The sequence below is a fragment of the Triturus cristatus genome, chromosome 9, assembly GCF_964204655.1.
Source record: "Triturus cristatus chromosome 9, aTriCri1.1, whole genome shotgun sequence".
Taxonomy (NCBI): domain Eukaryota; kingdom Metazoa; phylum Chordata; class Amphibia; order Caudata; family Salamandridae; genus Triturus; species Triturus cristatus.
In genome coordinates, this window is record NC_140592.1 from 1,259,125,662 (window position 1) to 1,259,143,656 (window position 17,995).

At 46.0% G+C, this 17,995-nt stretch overlaps 1 protein-coding gene across 2 annotated transcripts in view; it reads left to right on the top strand.

Moving 5' to 3' along the window:
• G2E3 (G2/M-phase specific E3 ubiquitin protein ligase) overlaps positions 1–17,995 on the top strand; it is a 504,970-nt gene that overhangs the window by 249,347 nt on the left and 237,628 nt on the right. For both annotated transcript variants that reach the window (XM_085627367.1, XM_085627368.1), the window contains one exon: positions 7,170–7,294. In XM_085627367.1, coding sequence (XP_085483493.1) covers positions 7,170–7,294 — 125 coding nt within the window. The remainder of the gene's footprint in view (positions 1–7,169; positions 7,295–17,995) is intronic.

Below are 17,995 nucleotides of genomic sequence, written 5' to 3' on the forward strand. Positions count from 1 at the left end.
AGGGTATTTGGACTGATATAAGGTGTACACTAGAACTAGTGACCTCATACATCAGGCCAACTTCTCACACTACTCCTTCCCTTAAAAGGGTCAGTGATATACAAGCACTTACCATACAAGAACCTTTTCTTCAAATGCACCAGAACAAGGTTGTTCTCCGTACCAACCCAAAATTCCTCCCTAAAGTCATTTCCCCTTTTCACCTAAACCAATCCGTAGAATTACCGGTATTTATCTCGCAACCACAGACCGTTGCAGAAAGAGCTCTTCACACGCTAGATGTCAAACGAGCCTTACTTTACTATATCCAAAGAACACAACCTTTCAGAAAGACCAAACAACTGTTTGTCTCTTTCTCTCCACCACACAAGGGCAACCCCATCTCAAAATCAGGGATAGCTAGGTGGATTGTAAAATGCATCCAGATTTGCTACCACAAAGCAAAACGAACGCTTTCCGTTCCCCCTAAAGCCCATTCTACACGTAAAATAGGGGCTTCAATGGCTTTTCTAGGGAACATCCCATTAGATGATATCTGCAAAGCAGCTACATGGTCAACACCGCACACTTTCACTAAACACTACTGTGTAGATGTGCAAAACAAGCTAGTGTGGGCCCGGCTGTACTAAAAACACTATTTCAAACAACTGCAACAGATACCGGTGGTCGCCGCTAAGGTTGGGAACTGCTATACAGTCTATGCAAAAGTGTGTAATCTGCAGCTCATATGCCTCGAACGGAATATGCTACTTACCAGTATGCATCTGTTCTTGGCATGTAGAGCTGTAGATCTACACACGCCCACCCGCCTCCCCGGCTACCTATATCTGTTCTAGTCTATCTTATTTAGATACATCACACATGGGTTTCTTCACTGTTATTACTACGCTCCATCTTTCCCTGCTGGCGAAAAACAATCTGAGGATGGAGCCGAAGCCCATGCGCAATACGATCCAAAGGAGGAGTCACCGACCTCGTGACTTCCAAAGACTTTCCAAGAGGAAAAACAAACTGCAAACATCCGGGCCCAACACCAGATGGCGATCTATGCAAAAGTGTGTAGATCTGCAGCTCTACATGCCAAGAACAGATGCATACTGGTAAGTAGCATATTCCTTTCCTCATAGGGTAACATTGACTGGCTTTTTCCTGAAATTTCTTCTAAGGTTGGACTTTTCAAATCTTAAAATATTCACCAAATATCAGCCGAGTAACAAACGAAATTACTCCCCTGCTCTTAGGTGAGCTCCCAGTGCTGGAATTTGGTGCCCAGCACTGACTCTGAAAAATACTTACAACTGTACTTACCCGTAACCCAATTTTCTTCCATAGGAAATCAGACTGTTTTTCTGTGAAATTTCTTTTAAGTGTCAATTTCTGTAATCTTTAAATATTCTTCAAAAATTGTATAACATCTGAAAACTTAATTACTTACCTGTTTTGGATAAAGGTCCCAGTACTGAGTCTAGGCACCCAGTACTGGATTACAAAAGGAACGAGAACATACTGTACCTGCAACTTGAATTTTTCTTCCATAGGGAATCATTGACTGTTTTCTTTGAAATATTTTCTAAGTGTCACTTTTAAAATAGCTAAATATTGTTTAAAAAGCATTACAGTAATTAAGTAGACTTTCATCACTTGATTCTGAGTACTGACCCAGGACTGAATCTAGGATCCAGTCCTGGAATTCCAAAAGTGATCTAAAAAGTAATCTGTTGCAAATAACTTGAATTTTCCATTAAGCTCTATGCATTGTTGTGTTTAAAATAGAGTTGCCTATTGCAACCACTTGTAACTGTTTACAAAAGTCAATTGCATATTGCAAAAGTATTTATATGAAACATCTCATTCTGAGAAAGTATATTTTAAATCCAAGTGTCGGTTCTAAAATAAAACAGGCATATATTTTTTATATATAAACCATTGGCCTAGAGTTCAGTTATTGTGTGTGAGACCATTTGCTGACAAATGCTTTACACTGTCCTCTGATACTGCCTTACTGCTCGACCAAGCTACCACTTTAGAGAGTAAGGTTATATCTAACTTTAGCCTCCGTCAAACCCTGGGGGACTGTGGACTCTGTACACCCTGTACCTATTAAGGGATAGTATATACAGAGCCACTTTCTCACAGGTACCCCTCTGGTGGACATCTTTGCGACTTGTATGTGCCCTACAGTTCTGCTGTACAGAGCCGTGGGTGATGCTGTAGCGGGACGTAAGTCTGTTATACCTTTCTTCCCATCCCAGATTCCACTAATTCTAAGCAAGCTGCATCGGGGCCGTGTGTGGATGACGTGCATCACACCAGGTGTTCCTCAGAGGCCGTGGCACTCTGATCTCCTCTACTTATTCCTGTGAAGACCTCTAAGAACCAACCACCTCTGGGCATTGCTGGTTCTGTGCGTGTCTGTGTAATAAGTGTAGTCTGGTTTCAGACACAGCTGCAGATCCCATTCCCAGAGGCAGAGTTCCATAGATTATCTTTCTACTCCCGTGTTTAGTCTGTACCACGTGCTGATCATTCCACCCGACGTCCACCGTGCACTTTTGGCGTCTTCACTAGTCATCCACAGATACACCTTTATGTTGGATGATCCTTGAAGACGCAGGGTTGGATGTAGCAAGCCAGCGGCTCAAAAGGAACGCTCAATAGCCTAGGAGATAATGAGGACTCCTAACGAAAACCACAGTCTTGGCTTTTTGCCTCAGAGGTGTATTTAGAGTGCGCAGATTATTTATTTTTTGAATTCCATAGTGCCACTTGCCAAGTGGAAGTTCCAGTGGCAGTAAGCTCAACAGTCATGTTGACAAAGTGCAAGTCATGCCTGCATTAAAGCCTACAATGGAGGTTGGAGGCCTAAAAGAGTAGCGACTATCCTCCTGGACTTGGTCTCAAAAGTTATTTGGAAGACCACCAGGTTGGAGAGGAGTTTTTGTGGACTTATCCATTTGTTCCTTTCTTCTCCTTCCAAGAACTAAGACTTTACATCAACGTTCTAGGTCTCGGATCCGTCCTACCTTGACCCTTCGAGACCTCCTTCGAGCTGTCATGGGTTCTAACCAGAATGGATTGCATGAAGGCCCTGTTTAACATAAAAATGGAAGCAGAACAAGATCCAAAACCATTTCCTGCCGAAAGTGCAATCCCTGTGTGTAGGAAGGTGGATATCTGACTATGGTTACCCCCAACTTTTTGCCTAGTGTCTAGCTGGTTTTTCGACTTAGTTGGCCTGAGATCCTGCCATTCAGGGTCTCAGGCTGTCTGCTCTCTCTGTAAAATGGACTCCATGTACCCTAGGTACATAACCAATTGGTAAGGATCACCTTATTGGACCCTGTACAGTGTACCCTAGGTACCCAGGGCATAGGTGTACCCTAGGCCTCCCAGGGGCTGCAGCATGTATTATGCCACCCCTGGTCTGGCCTTCCAATCAGACACAACTGGCTGATCACTCAGCTGGGGCAAGGTCGTGTAATCACCCCTTGCTTAGGTGTAGTATTCCTATACCTACCTTATATATAGACACATGTGTACCTATCAGTCACTCCTATGGCAGGCCTTGACAATCCTGGAGGCAGAGTGCTTGGTAACATGTGAGATGGTGCTCTAGCATGAGCTGAGCCTGTCTGCAGCTTTCGGAACCATGTCCTTATAGCTGTTCTATGATCTAGCCTACCATATACTCTTAAAGTACCTTATAATCTTAAACGGTTATGGTAACTATGGTTTGGCTTTATCAAAACATGTCGTGTAAGGTGTCTAACACTTTGGAATAATACCCCCATACCATTTCTGGTGATGAGGATATTATTCCCCCCTTCTAGAGGGAAAGACATGTTAAAATCCTACTTTGCTGTTTAACTCTAACCAAAGCCTCAGCATCACAAAATGGATGCTGCTGCCACAGACACAAGTCTGACCTCCTGCTGCTGGGAGTGATTCCAGCCAGGGAGGCCTGGACAATAGGTTTCCTGCTTGGGGAGGTGCTAGCACCTCCCCAGACAGCCTTTAGTGTATTGGGGCAGGGTGGGCTGAAAGGAATGAGACATGCCTGGGGCACACAAGGTGTTCCTTGCATAGTCCAGTTCAAACCGGCGCTGGGGCACTCCAGCCCCAGCTCTGGCGCGAAACTGGACAAAGGGAAGTGGGTGTAACCACCCCCTCCCAGGTCCCACCCATAAGGCGTGACCTAGCAGGTATCCCAGCCCCCCAGATTAGTATAAGAGTGGGAGTTGGGCCTCAAGACTCTAGATTATCCTGAACCTGCAAAACTGAACAGAAACTCTGGACCTTCGACATTCGACGAAAGAAGAAGACTGAAGAATCTCCCTTGTAGCCCAGGAGTGGCTACCCTGTGCAAACAGGCACCATCAAGAGACTACCCTTTGCTTTGCGACCGTTCTACGAGGAACCGACTGCAGAGCCCGACCAGAGCCTCGATTTCCAGACTTCTCCGACCCTCATCCACATCTGCAGCAGAGCTGAGATCCGTGGAGGCGACGAGCGACGTGGGACCGGCTACCTGGGAAAAGTGGCTAGTAACTTACAGCGCAGCTTCTGAGGTACCCTCGAAGTTGTGCACCGGGGATTGAGAAGCCCCAAACCCAAGCACCATCTGCACCGAAGACCAGCCCCCCACACTCCACGAGTTCTGCGTGGGGCCCTTCAGCATTTTCCTGCTTGCCGCGTCTGTCCGGTTGCTTGCCCGCTGGCTAGTGGCCTTTGTGACGACGCTCCCTGAAATCTTCTGCGCTGGTTTGGCTCCTCCAGACTGGCTCCCGCTTCTCTGCAAAGAAGAAGCACCCCAGACCTTCCTGGTCTGCACCAGAAGCAAGTCCTTTGTTCTTCGTGGGTTCCGCTTGCCAAGGCTTGGTGAGTCCTAGTCCAACTTCGACGCCGCCGACAGCAAGAGCCTTCGTGGGACAGCTCGCCTCCTGGTCCTGGTCGTCCTCGACGCTTCCTGGTCCTCCTGGCTGCAGCGACAAGCTTCACCTTCACCTGCAACTCTTCACGACATCGCCTGGTTCCTTCCTGGTTCCACGTGGTCACTGGCTAGCGACCTTGACTCTGTCCCTTCTGCTTGCAGGTTTCTTCTCTTCTTGATCCCAGCCTTGGGATCCACCGGACACTCTCCCCTGACTGCCTGTCAGCATCTTTCTTCAGGCATCCATAGGAGTCGACGACGAAAACGACGCATCTTCACCCCTATGCACCCGCAGCCTGTGGGCTAGGTAACTTGGGTACTCCGGTGCTCATCAGGATAGTGACTATCCTAGTGTCTAGTTTTCAAGTCTCAACTTCCTAGCTACTCCGGAAGTGTCCTAAATCTATCTATTTCTAAACTGTAATATTGCTATTGACTTTTACGCATTACGCGTGAGTGTTTCCACTCTGCACACGAATCCCGTGGGCCTCCCACTTCCTAACTAACGCTAGTGTAGTGTAGCCCCAGCGATTCCCTAGGCCTAGGCCTATTCTATTTCCGTGACAGTGGTTCTTATACCACTTATTTAGTATATGGTTTGCGTGGCCCCTAGGGCCTAACTGTATTACTTACCTGTGTGACTTACTGTATGCATTAATAAGACTGTGTTGTACTTACCTCTAAACTCATAAAGAGTGCTGAGGGTTTGCTTAGAATAAATACACTTTATTTTATATATATATCTGTTGTGGTGTCCTTTCATTTGGTATTCAAGGGATTATATATGGTATCACAGCTGGCTTCACATGCCATTCAGAGTTTAGCCTAAGACTGCTCTTGTCCATGCTACCACTAGGATAGCTGGTCTATAAGGTTGACTTTACAACCAATCACCATAAGGGTATTTGGACTGATATAAGGTGTACACTATAACTAGTGACATCATACATCAGGCCAACTTCTCACACTGTGGAACAGGAGTCTTTAGTAAAAAATCCCCAGAGAGCATCCGCCAAGCCTAAAGAAATGATTGTGTGGGCTACCTCGGTGTGCCGTTGTCACTAGTGGGAGTTGAACAATCAGCAGGTCAGTGTCTGAAACTTGGACTCCCTTCAAACCATTTCAGTAGTCACAAAACGGAAATGCTAACCTAATACTGGCAGGGAGTGACGTCCAGCTGCTGGGGAATAACAGTTTTCATTTCAGTTGTAAAGTATATATGCATAAGCTTTCTTCTTTTTCTTCCTTATGCTCCACTGACTTGCCAGACTGATGATGGTGGCACATTATAATGATTCTGCTTAAGAGCAAGAAACTTACCTTTTAATTTTAGTTGCCCACTGTAGGTATCCTTATTGGTTTCGGGTCCAGTGCGCCTTCGTACTCTATCATTGAGGCCGTTATTGGCTTATTCTATGAAAATCTGAACTGTGGTGGCCTCCACAGTGCACACCGCGCCTCCTTGGTTGCCTTGCAGGCCCATAGATTGGTGTATAAATGCTACATGAAATGGTTTTTGTGTTATTTAACACTGCTTTGCATTCCCAGCCTTACAAGGGCGAATAATCTAAGCATCTGACTCTGACATGAGCTTTGTTTTGCTATCGCCGCATATTATGTATAAGGCTCCATGTTTTCCGTTTTTATGGATTTTTACATGTAAACACAGACAGAAAACCATGTGTTTTCTGTCTGCATTTATTTACAAAAACGGATAAATACAGAAAATTGTGCTGCTTTTATGCGACTCTCCATGTTGTCTTTCATGAATTGTAGCCCAACATCTGAGCAGATAGACAGCATGGAAATTAAAACACAGGATGAAATGTATTTAAGTAACGGCGTGTCAATATACATTTGTGGTATAATGCTAGTATTTACCAGTGGATGCATTGTTATGTAATATTTGACAGCTTAAATAGTTAAAACACGACAGGCATCAAAGTATGAGTGATTGTCTATCAGTTAAATAAATATGGAAATGTCTAGTTTACAACTTCATTTATACACAAAATAAATATGGATAAATACAGATAAAATGTCCCAAAAATAAATATGGATAAATACAGACGGAAATGTCAAACAAATACCATCAAATCGGGAGCCCTAATTATGTATGAAGGGGGATAAAGGAAAACTGAAAGATATTAGTGGGAGTGGTACGTCACCTAGAAACTGCTGACTGGTAACTGAAAGTTGATGCTTTGGCTGATATTTATTTTAATTTTATTTTCTGTAGACTTGTACATTCTGCAGGAAGAAAGGTGCATCCATTGGCTGTGTAGGGAATCGTTGCAAGAAGAGCTACCACTATCCATGTGGACTGGAGAAGGAATGCATCTTTCAGTTCATGCATTCTTTTGCGTAAGTCTTCCTCTAATTTATTTATTTGGCGTTAAACCTACGTGCAGCCCTATGGCCTTACTTCAGGACCCGGGACTAAAGCATTTTTGTACAGGTTTTGTGGTGGAGAGCGCAGATGCACATGCATGACTGCAACGGTTTGTTTCCCCTTCCGTGTTTACCAGCTAATAACACTGCTTTTTAAACTTTATTATTTTTCGGAATTAGGACATTTCGGGTTGTTTTTCGCATTAGTTGAATATAAACATAATACGATGGCATACATATGACATTGGGGAATTCATACGTTAACAGTAACATAAGCAAATTTCTATGTAAGGTTATTTCTAGGGCTCCATTTTCAGCATCTCCCACCTCCCACTTAGTTATACATGTATTTTCCATCATACATAGTTAAGTGGGTCTTCTGAACATTAGTATATTCAACATCTATCTCGTGGCTTCTGGAGTTCTGCGGTTCTATACTGGTTCATACTCATTCTCTCCCTCTGCTGTACCTCTTTCTACGTGTTCACAGCCCTCTGAGTGTTTGCTTTCTTTGTTGGTGTCAGTACGTGCCATACTATGTAGATTTGCTTTAAATGGTCTTCATATATCGCGGGGTCTGCCACAGATTAGCATCACTGCATTATAAGTGTCTGTGTTGCAATAAATCATGTCAGCGTACCATTCCTCAATCGTCTGGATTGGGCCCCTCATCCAACGCATTGCCACTCTTCTCTTGGCCAATAGCATGCCCATTGCCACTAGCCTCCTATCTTGTTTTGAAACCTCGGAGTCCACCCCAGTAGAGCCAGTGTTGGAGATTCTGGCACTGGCTGTCCTATCATTCCCTGAAGCTCTGCCATCGCCTTTGACCAGTATGTGTGCATCTCAGGGTAAAACCAGGTCAGATGCCCAAACCCAGCGCCGCCAGCACCACATCTGACACCTATCGTCCTTTCAAGGCGTATCTATATAAGTAGCTTGGGGTATAGTACACTCAGTTGAGGTATTTAAAGTGCAACAATGGGTGCCTGCCGTTTGCAATATGGTCTTAGTGACTGAGCAGCGATACGTCCATTGTTTGTTCGTGATTGTTACACCCAAGTCTGTCTGTCTCATTCTAGCTGTGCCTTTTTGCTAGCTGCGGCCTCATTGTGTTGCATCACTTTATGCGGTGGGTTGGGGAGGTTGCTTGCAGTACGTATGTCAAGGTGGTTATGCTCTGTCCGCGCCTAAGTGCGTGTGCAGCGATTGGTGTGCTCGGTGGCAGCTATATGTAAACACTTAGCGTATTCTCCGGTATTAAATCTATAACCTCACTCCAGGGTTTCAGGGATCTATCTTGGAAAAAGTCCCCCATATCATGGATTCCTGCTTGCTTTAGTGCACGTACTACTGCTCCATCAGTGCTCAATGAGAGCCAGGCACACCATTCTATGGGTAGTGCTGGTGAATATAGTAAGGTGGTTTGTTTCTCACTGGCCGTTTTTTGGAGAAGGTAACACGTAGTGCCTATGGGGTAAATTACTCGCAGTTTGCGGTGTGCCACGGTAAGGAGGGAGCATGGAAGCGATATTGGGGCTGCGGCCTCCCGCTCCAGGTGTAGGTGTGGAAGGTCTTGCGGGCCATGAAACCAGTGATACATGTGCTTGATCTGCGAAGCTCTACAGTATTTTTCTAGATCAGAGCATCCAGTCCGCACAGCGATTAGGGAGGGTTAACGTGCTCCCTCCCATCTGCGGTTGCTTTCCTGCCATGGTGAGACTGATCATAAGCATGCTTTGCGTACGAAATACCGATTTTGGTAGTAATATAGGTTTATTAGCAAATCAGAAAAGTCTAGCGAAGACTATCCTTTTCAGAAGTGCTATGTGGCCCAGCAGCGAGAGGCAGTCGTATCCAGTGTTCTATTGCTTCTGTTAATCACAGACTGCTTTTCCATAGATCTCCCTTATCACTATGTCTGGGTCCAAGTGTACCTGTATTCCTAGGTAACTCACTGGCTCACTAGTGCATACTAAGAGGATTTCCGTTGAGGCTTGAGCAGTAGCTGGTGTGAGCGGGAATATCCGTGATTTCGCCCAGTTAACTTTTAGGCCAGAGGGGCCGCCAAATCAGATTACTTCACGTAGTACTGGTGTTAATTTTTGTTCTGGGTTCCTAACTTATATCAGGGTGTCGTCTTAGGATGCCTTAATGATTAATTTGTAGCTTGGAAACCAAATTACCCGATGTGAGTGATATTTGCGCAGGGCGCATGCCAGGGGTTCTGCAACCAGCGCGTACAACGGGGGGGGGAGCGGACAACCCTGTCGGGTGCCACGTCTAATCGCTATAGAAGCAGATAGAATCCATTCATAAATATGAGCGCCATGAGATTTGAATAAAAGACTGATATTAGTTTAATGTAGACCTCCCCCACTCCTACTCGCTGCAGCTCCGCCATGGTACAGAATCAAAGGCTTTTCCATCATCCAAGAACACCTCTGCCACATGAATCACTGGGTCATTTAGGGTAACAGCGCCAAACCGTGTTCGAAGGTTGCTGGTCAATGTTCGTCTACAGACCAACCCAGATTGTTCAGGACCTATAATGCGTGGAAGTAGAGGGGCTATTCTGGTCACCAGATGTTTGGCGAATAGCTTTGTGTCAATGTTTAATGTTTATAGAGGTCGATAGGAAGAGCTCCTCTGGTTTCCATGTTTTTCTTATAGCCATCAGCAATGCCTCACGCATGGTAACTGGCATAGTGCCTTTGCGTGCCATCTCCTCGAAGAGATTCACTAGGTGGGGGAATCAATTGATCTTGAAATGTCTTGTAGAAGGGTACCGTAAGCCTGTTCTGTGCCAGGAGCCTTCTCACTCTGCATCTCCTTGAGCGCCGCAGTTATTTCTGTAGGGCGGAGAGGAGCTATCAGTCTATCCCTGTCATTTGTGAGCCATTTCATTTTGATATGGGTTAAGTAATCAGTTGTCTTCTAAGTCATAGTGGGTCGAGGTGTTAAGAGTTCGGAGTAAAATTCACAGAATCTATCCACTACTGGCATTGCTCCACTGATGGGTTCACCTCTGCTTCCCTGCACTCTGAGCACTTTGTTTGCAGTGTTACTTGGTCTGGTTAGGGCTGCTAATGTAGAGCTAGGTCTCTCTCCCTAACCATACGCAGTGGCGTACTTTCCCAGGTGTGTGAGCTCTGTTTGGGCTAGCTCATTGTAGTCTTCTATAGTAGCTTTAATCTGCGCCAGCCGTTCCGGGTTAGGTTTTTGCGTCTGTTCTAGTTCCATCATTTTCAATTCCTCCTCCAGCTTATGTAATCGATCCCCAATGAAGCGCAGCACTCCTGTGTGCTTGGAAAGAGTGATACCACAAATGTATGCCTTAAAGGCCTCCCAGAGCGTGGACATTTTAGCGACACTTCCTGTATTAATGCTGGAAAATTCATCAATAGCTTGCACAATTTCATCTCGAAACACTAGTTCAAAGAGCGAGTATTGCGGGATACCATAGGATCACTTGGTGCATTTCTAGAACTCGTAGGGTAAATTGTACTGGTGGGTGATCAGAAAAGGTTCTGGGAAGGTGTTTGCAAGTCTTGGTATGGCAGCAGGGAGCGGTATATTAGCCAATCAATACACGGGAGTGTGTCGGACTGTTGAATAATGTGTGTAATTAGTTTGACCCCAGGCGTCCAATTCCTCTTGCCTCTGCCATAGCAACGATGGCACGGGCCTGCATGGCGGGGCCCTTGGACCTGTCCATCTCGGGGGGGGGGGGGGTGGAGAGCACGTAATTGAAGTCTCCTCCCATAAGTGCAGTATGTGGTTGTGATTGTTTTGCTGTGCAACGCTTGATAAAATTACGGGTCGTCATACTTATGGCCGTATATGCTTATCCGCAGTACCTCAGTGTCCCTGCCTGCAGTGGGTGATAATAAATCTACCGTCTGTGTCAGAATGTACCATTTTAAGTGTAAAACCGGAGTTGTCTCGCCCGTAGCAACACTGCGTGGGCATGCAAAGTGAACCCAGCTGCCAAACACTCTCCCTTCATTCTACGTTGCGATATAAGAGTGGTCTGAGGGGCCAGGTGCGTTTCTTGCAGTATAGCCACGTCCTTATTATGTCTTTGGAGATATGCCACTATTTTGCATATCTTACGGTGGTCATTTAGGCCAGTACATTCGGCGTGAGGAACCTTAGGGCGACCTCACGCTTGTGTTCTGGGCCAGTAGTGTTGTCTCGCCCATTGGACCTATCTTTGTCCTGTGTTTTCAAATACGTTCCCCTTCTGGCGCTTTGTTTTAGCCAACGAATGGCGTACAACATAAAATCCTTGTACCTAAACGTAATTTCCCTCAACATGAGACTTGACTTACAAACATCCCCCCCGAATCAGCCCCCTTAGAAAAGATAAGGAGAAAAAGAGGAGAGAGAGAATACAAAACATTCCAACCAAACTGCCGGTGTGGTTAACACTCAGGGGAGGGGGGCGAGTGCCATGCCATCTCTATTGCATTATATATAATATCAATTTTTTAAAAAATGGTCGCTGCTACGTCATCTGTTTTGATACCTCATTGCCCCTTCAGAGTTCTATTGTTACTGTCTTTGCAGCGATCAATCACTTTTTCCAGTATCTATTATTGTATTCTTTCTGTAACACATCACTTCAGTTCACCGATTAGAAGTTCTTCTGGAACCCTCCCTGTCATGCATAACCTACCAAGTCATCAGTGTTACAGGGGAGAGCAAAGTGGGTGAGCTTCACTACTTACAAGTGACTGACTGTTTAGAATACTTTTTGGTAGGGTGTTGTTGCTGGCCGAATGCGTAGTCCATTGTTATTCATCTTGCTGATCAAGGCAGTCAGTTAGTTCATTCCCGCTTCTTTGTGGCGTCCAACTAAATGATCAGTTGCTGAAGGCTTTTGTACTTGGTGGTGGGGGAGGGGGTGGGGGACATGGGTGCAGCGAGGGGGGGGGGGGGGGTGGAAGGAACATGGGTGCAGCGAAATTTCAGAGCCCTCATAGTAGTGTCTTAAGCTCCCTAGCTCGGTAGTTGAGTAATCTCGCTATGACTGGGCATGGTGGGGCACTGGTATCGGGCGCGAGACGAGAGATCGATGACCGCGCTCCACAATAAACATAGTTGAGTGTCGCGGCGCCGGAGTGTGGCTAGCAGGTTCTAAATGAAGGTCTCCATGTTGCCAGTAGTTGTAGACTATGCCAGGCCAACTAAGCGCAGATTTTGTCTTGGGTCTTGCTCTACATCTCTGCAGGCGTCTTTTTGGCTTTTTAATGGTTCTCTCGGACCTGCACCCGCAAGTTCTTAGCGTCCAAGATGCACCTTTCAATCATATCAAGTCTATCCGAGTGTTTATCTATTCTTTCGGACATGCTATCCATAAGATAGGTGACAGTCAATTTTCACATCAAAAGGTTTTAGGCTTGTCCCACCCCCGCGCCCCCTCAAATCTTCGTCTTCACCTCGGTATCTCGTGTGCAGGCAGACGGGTCACTCAGTGAAGAAAGGGCGATCTGGATTGGGTCAGGAGGCTCGTCGATTCCCAGCTGGCTCACCTCTATTTTGTGAGATCCGATCTCGCTCCTGCCGCAGCATGGGATCATACGGTGCACGCATCTCGCTAGCTGTTCGGTAGGAGGGTGCGACAGGGCTTCGCACAGTGACCAGAGCCGGGGAGTCGATCAGAGCTACTTGGGGGCCCCCTCAGGAGATCAGGGGGTCCCGCAGGATGTGTGTCGCTCACCTAGAGCAGGAGGCGGACGCAGCTTCCTCCAGGGCATCCGGCCAACCAGGTTGTGCTAGCAGCTTGCCGCCTCCAGTTCAATCTGTCGTCGCTCAGCATCCGAGAGACTGTTCGTGATGCCTGGTGGTGTCTTCGCCCGATGGGTAATTCTTCATTAGGGTTGCAGTGACACTGGAGGATGTTTTAGGATATTGTTGAGGCCGGCACCGGGAGCTCTCAAGGTGCGTCCATCTTGGAAATAGGCAAACTCCGCCCCTCAATTGTATGGATTTTATTAGAGTACCTACTTAAATCCAATCCCCAGTCTCCAACTTATGCTGCCAATGGCCACTTTTAAGTTATCCTCCTGGTGCCCACACAGTTTCCAGACACCAGCCCTTACATCTTGTTCCTTGGAAATAAGCTAGTCTGGCCTCAAAGCTCACTTTGCAACTTGTTTTCTTTCACACTGCTGGCTGTGCATCATATGTTCCCGCTCCTAAAGAAAAATGATTGGCTATGTTATGTAGACGTTCAGAATGTCTGTTTTTACTTTTCTGTATCTCATCACAGGTAATTTCTGCGATTTCTACAAGGAAACAAATACGCTGTGCTTGTGGCCTAAAATCGTTCCCAAAAAACTTTTCAAAGTGCGTGGCCATAATTGCAGTCCATCTATGGAAGAAGGTGTCATTTGTTTATGCCTACCGACTGGCAAAAGCGCACTGTCAGTCAAAAGCAGCACAGGACTTTAAATCCACAGCCAGGCTCCTTTCCAAGCTAGGTATTCAAATCAAAGGGGACAAATCAATTGCAGCATCAATGCCTTTTTTTGGATAGCTTTGCAAAAATAGACCCATTCAATGAAAGTGTTACCTTCAGTGGAGAAGGAATTATCCATTTTGAAAAAATATTTTGAGCCGAGACCTGCGTCTCATCAAGAACCTGCCAATTCACCTCATTCATAGGATTCATGGCATCCTACATATACATAGTACCAAATGCGAGACTGTTAATGTGGCCTCTACAGCAGTGCATTGAAGACAGGCTTAGAAATGAGACCATTGAGGGGATACCCTTGATTTCTTTTCATTGGCACTAAATTCACTGGCATGGTGGTGCAAAAGTCACTCTATTAGTAGCATTTCTGTTCCAAAAGAAAACTGATGCAAGCCATGTTCACGGATTCATAAATAGTATGGTGAGGGAGCCCACATGAAACCTGTGCTGATTCTTATATGTACCATTGTTTCCTTACACTACGATTCAAGAGACTAGAAAGACTCGGAAAACTTACCATATCAGTCTCCTACAACTGAAAGCGGTCCACATGGCTCTCAAAACCTTTCTCCCTTGTCTGTCCTCAAAGTACATAATGAGTTGTCCAGTGTTCGTTCGCGGAGCCAGTTCTTCTCCAGCTTCCGGCAAGTTTGCTTGGAGGCCTGGAGGTCTTCAGTGAACCAGCTGGGCTTTCTTGCTGGTGGCACCCCTTACATCAGAATCCGGACTACCTAAGAAGAGCCGGACACTACAGCGTCGCACCAGCAGAGAAGACGTTAGATCCTGCGCCAAAAGACCAGCTACCTTCAAAGCTTTGGAAGGACGGAGTTCAACAAAGATCAAGATCTCCTGTGGACAGCGGGCCTGTCCAGAAGAAACCAACTTTAAAAAAAACAAGGAACTCAGCCCGAAACCGCCTCTTGACCCACCTCTGCACCAGACGCCCAAGGCCAGAGTCCAAGTGTCTCACCGGTCCTGCAAAGGTTCCCCAGCACATCTGAGCCAGAGTCCACCATGGGCTGACCCCTGCCGGACTCTACCTATAAGCCTGCATCCGAAGACTCCCCCTGACTGTGACCTGCCCGGTAAGTTGTTCCTGACCCCAAAGGATACCCCTGCACCTGAAGCCCCTGGGCCTTAGGGACCTTGACCAACAGTGTCCTTATGTCCCCTAGCATCATAACTTACCTGGGAAGCTGTGGAATTTCTTTGTGTAGCCTCCTGGTCAGTGCCTGCAACCTCTTTCCAAAGCCAATCTTGCCCATTGAATTACATTGGGTGCCCGATGCTCTGTTGGCTCACTGCACCCGGCTACCCCTGTGCCGCTGAGGGTGTAAGTTTGTGGTCCCCCTTCCCCCTTCCCCCTTCATTCCAGGAGATCTACCCCGAACACCCCTTTACTCACCTGTGGGCAGCGCCTCTTCAGTCACCCCCAATCTCTATTGTTTAACATTGGACGCACAACCCTATATCTAAACTCTGCACCACTCTGCCCCTGTGCCCCTGGTGGTGCAGTTTTGGTGTACAATCGGAACCTTGCTTGGTGTTGGCCTGAAACCTCGAAGACTGGATCTGCAAGTCGTGTACGTATCTAAAAACTGCATTCTTGTTTTCCTCCAAAGGTTAACATTGCACAGCCTGAAAATTAAAATGTCTACTTTTTGAAGTGCCAAATATTTTTCCTGAAAAAAGTATCTTTTTGTGAACATCTTGGTCCTGTTGGCACCAGATTGGCCGAGAAAATGGTGGCACCTAGACCTTCTACATCTGTCCCACCTACAACACATACAGTTGGCATGCAGATCAAATCTTTTGACCAGACTTCAGAGCCAGATCCTGCACCAGACCCTTCAATCGTTGAATTTGGCTGCTTTCAGATAGTACTGCCATTAAAATCTGACACCGGACTCCATGGAGATACTAAGAGGCAAAATGCCCATCCACAAGATCCTGTTATACATTAAAATGGAAACTGTTCTGCTTTTGGTGCTGTAGCAAAGGTCGCAACTCTATTTCATGCTAGGAATATGTAACATTTCCGTACTTGCTACATCAAAGCGGAATTGCACATAATCAAAGGTACCTCTAAGTGCCGTAACGGCATATTCAAGTTCTCCACAGCTGTTGACATTCTTTAAGCTCCCAGTGATTAAAGTCTTCCTGGAAGATCTCATGATGGTGTTTCCATGAGTGAAAAGGCAATCTCCTCCATGGGAGCTCAAGTTAGTGCCGTGTTAAGTCCTTCATTTGAGGGCATACATCGTTACTTTGCAGCATCGTTCATGGAAACCCGCTTTTTTAATACCATTTGCATACTCACGCGGGGTCAGTGAATTGCAAGTCCCATCGGCAGTAGAACCTTTTAGCATTTTTCATGCTAATAGGGAAGTATTGAGGACTCGTTCCTCCTTCTGACCTAAAGTGGTATCTGATTTTCACATTCGGCAGTTACTTTCTTTCCAGATCCGTTTATGCAATCAGAAAGGACTCTAAATCACTTTACATTACAACAGTCTTGATGTTTTACCTAGATGAAATCATGTACATTAGAAAAACAAAATAATTATCTGTGGACTTTGGTCGTTTTAGAAAAGGTGCAGTTACATCCAAATAATCTACCGCCAGATGGCTAGTACCATAAATCTTTTTGTCAGTTGTCTAATAGACCACTCCTTGGTAGACCCAAGGCCCATTCAACAAGAGCGAAGGCTGCAACCACAGCCTGTGGTAAACATGTCCTTATCTCTGACATGGTAAGTCGCCCACATGGAAGTCACTGCATACCTTAACTAGACACTGTTTTCGAGACAGCTACTCAATCAGCTACTATATCTTTGTAAGTAAAGTCTGTCTGTATTAGATTTCTCTAGCCTCTATCTTCTTCTAGCCCACCAAATGGATTTTACACTTTTGGATAGCTTGCTACTTTATTCAAGAGTTCGACTGAAGACACTATGATGCAGAAGAGCGTGTTAGATAACTAAAGTCCTGCTTTTGCATCATTGGAATCCTCATTGAAGTCATGAGTTATCCGCCTGCCTCCCCAGCTGGATCCTTTTAGGCAGTAAATGTTACCTATATACTCTGCTTACTTTCATCTGCTTAAACAAATAACCTGGCTCTTGGAGGCTACATTTAGTGCAGTGCATTGTGGGAAGGGAAGCCTCCCAAGTTCTTAGAGGGACAGGCCTCTTTCTTTATTCCTGTTGTAAGTCTATTGGGCTGCATTATTTACCTTCATGTACACATTGTTTTAGAAGTATTTTGCATGCTATATGGTACAGTTCTCTTCGGATATAGACATTTTAACCCCTGCCAATGCGCAGTACAGCCTGGAGCCGTCCTGCACCACGGTGCTCGTGTGCGTAGGAAAGCTCAAAGCCGTCCTCACACATGGCACTTGAAATCCCTCTGGTGCGGGCAATAACGTGTGGGAAGATTGTTTTCTCATTTAAATCTGAGATTTGTTGGGGATTCTGGGTAGGAAAAGATTGGGGGATCCACGCAATCCATACGTTCCTGGACTCCCAAGGGTGTCTAGTTTGCAGAAATGTGTGGGTTTGGTAGGTTTTCCTAGATGACCGCTGAGCTTGGCAGCCAAAAAGCCTGGTGCCCCCCTGGCAAAACCAGGTCGTTTTTGGTTGTGTAATTTTGATGTCTCCACAATGTTTCTGCCCTTGCCTGTTGCGAGTCCTTGGCCCACCCACATGAGTCAATTATCATTTTTATCGGGAGACCTGGGGGAACGCCTGGTGGTAGGAAATTTGTTTCGGCTCAGTGATCCACAACTTTCCCACACACATTTGAGAAAAATTAGATTCTTTTCCCCAGCTAAATTTGACGTTTGCAGGGGATTCTGGGTAGGAAAACGTTGGGGGATCCACGCAAGCCATATCTCCCTGGACTCCCAGTTTTCAGAAACGTGTTGGTTTGATAGGTTTTGCAGCGTGAATCCTTTTCTGGATTCACATGCTGTGCATTATTCCGCCATCTAGTGTTTGGGTCCAGAATTTTCTTTGTTTTGTTATTTTGGTAGTTGTCGACCACGATTTGGTGCCAGGTACGTCCCCTGAGTAACGTCGGACGGTATCCTGGAGGTAGACATGTGTGGTGGCCATCTTCTCTTTTTTCCACTGTTAGGCTGTTAGGTCTAGAAGCAAGACATGAAGCTCCAAAGAGTTTCTCCCCCC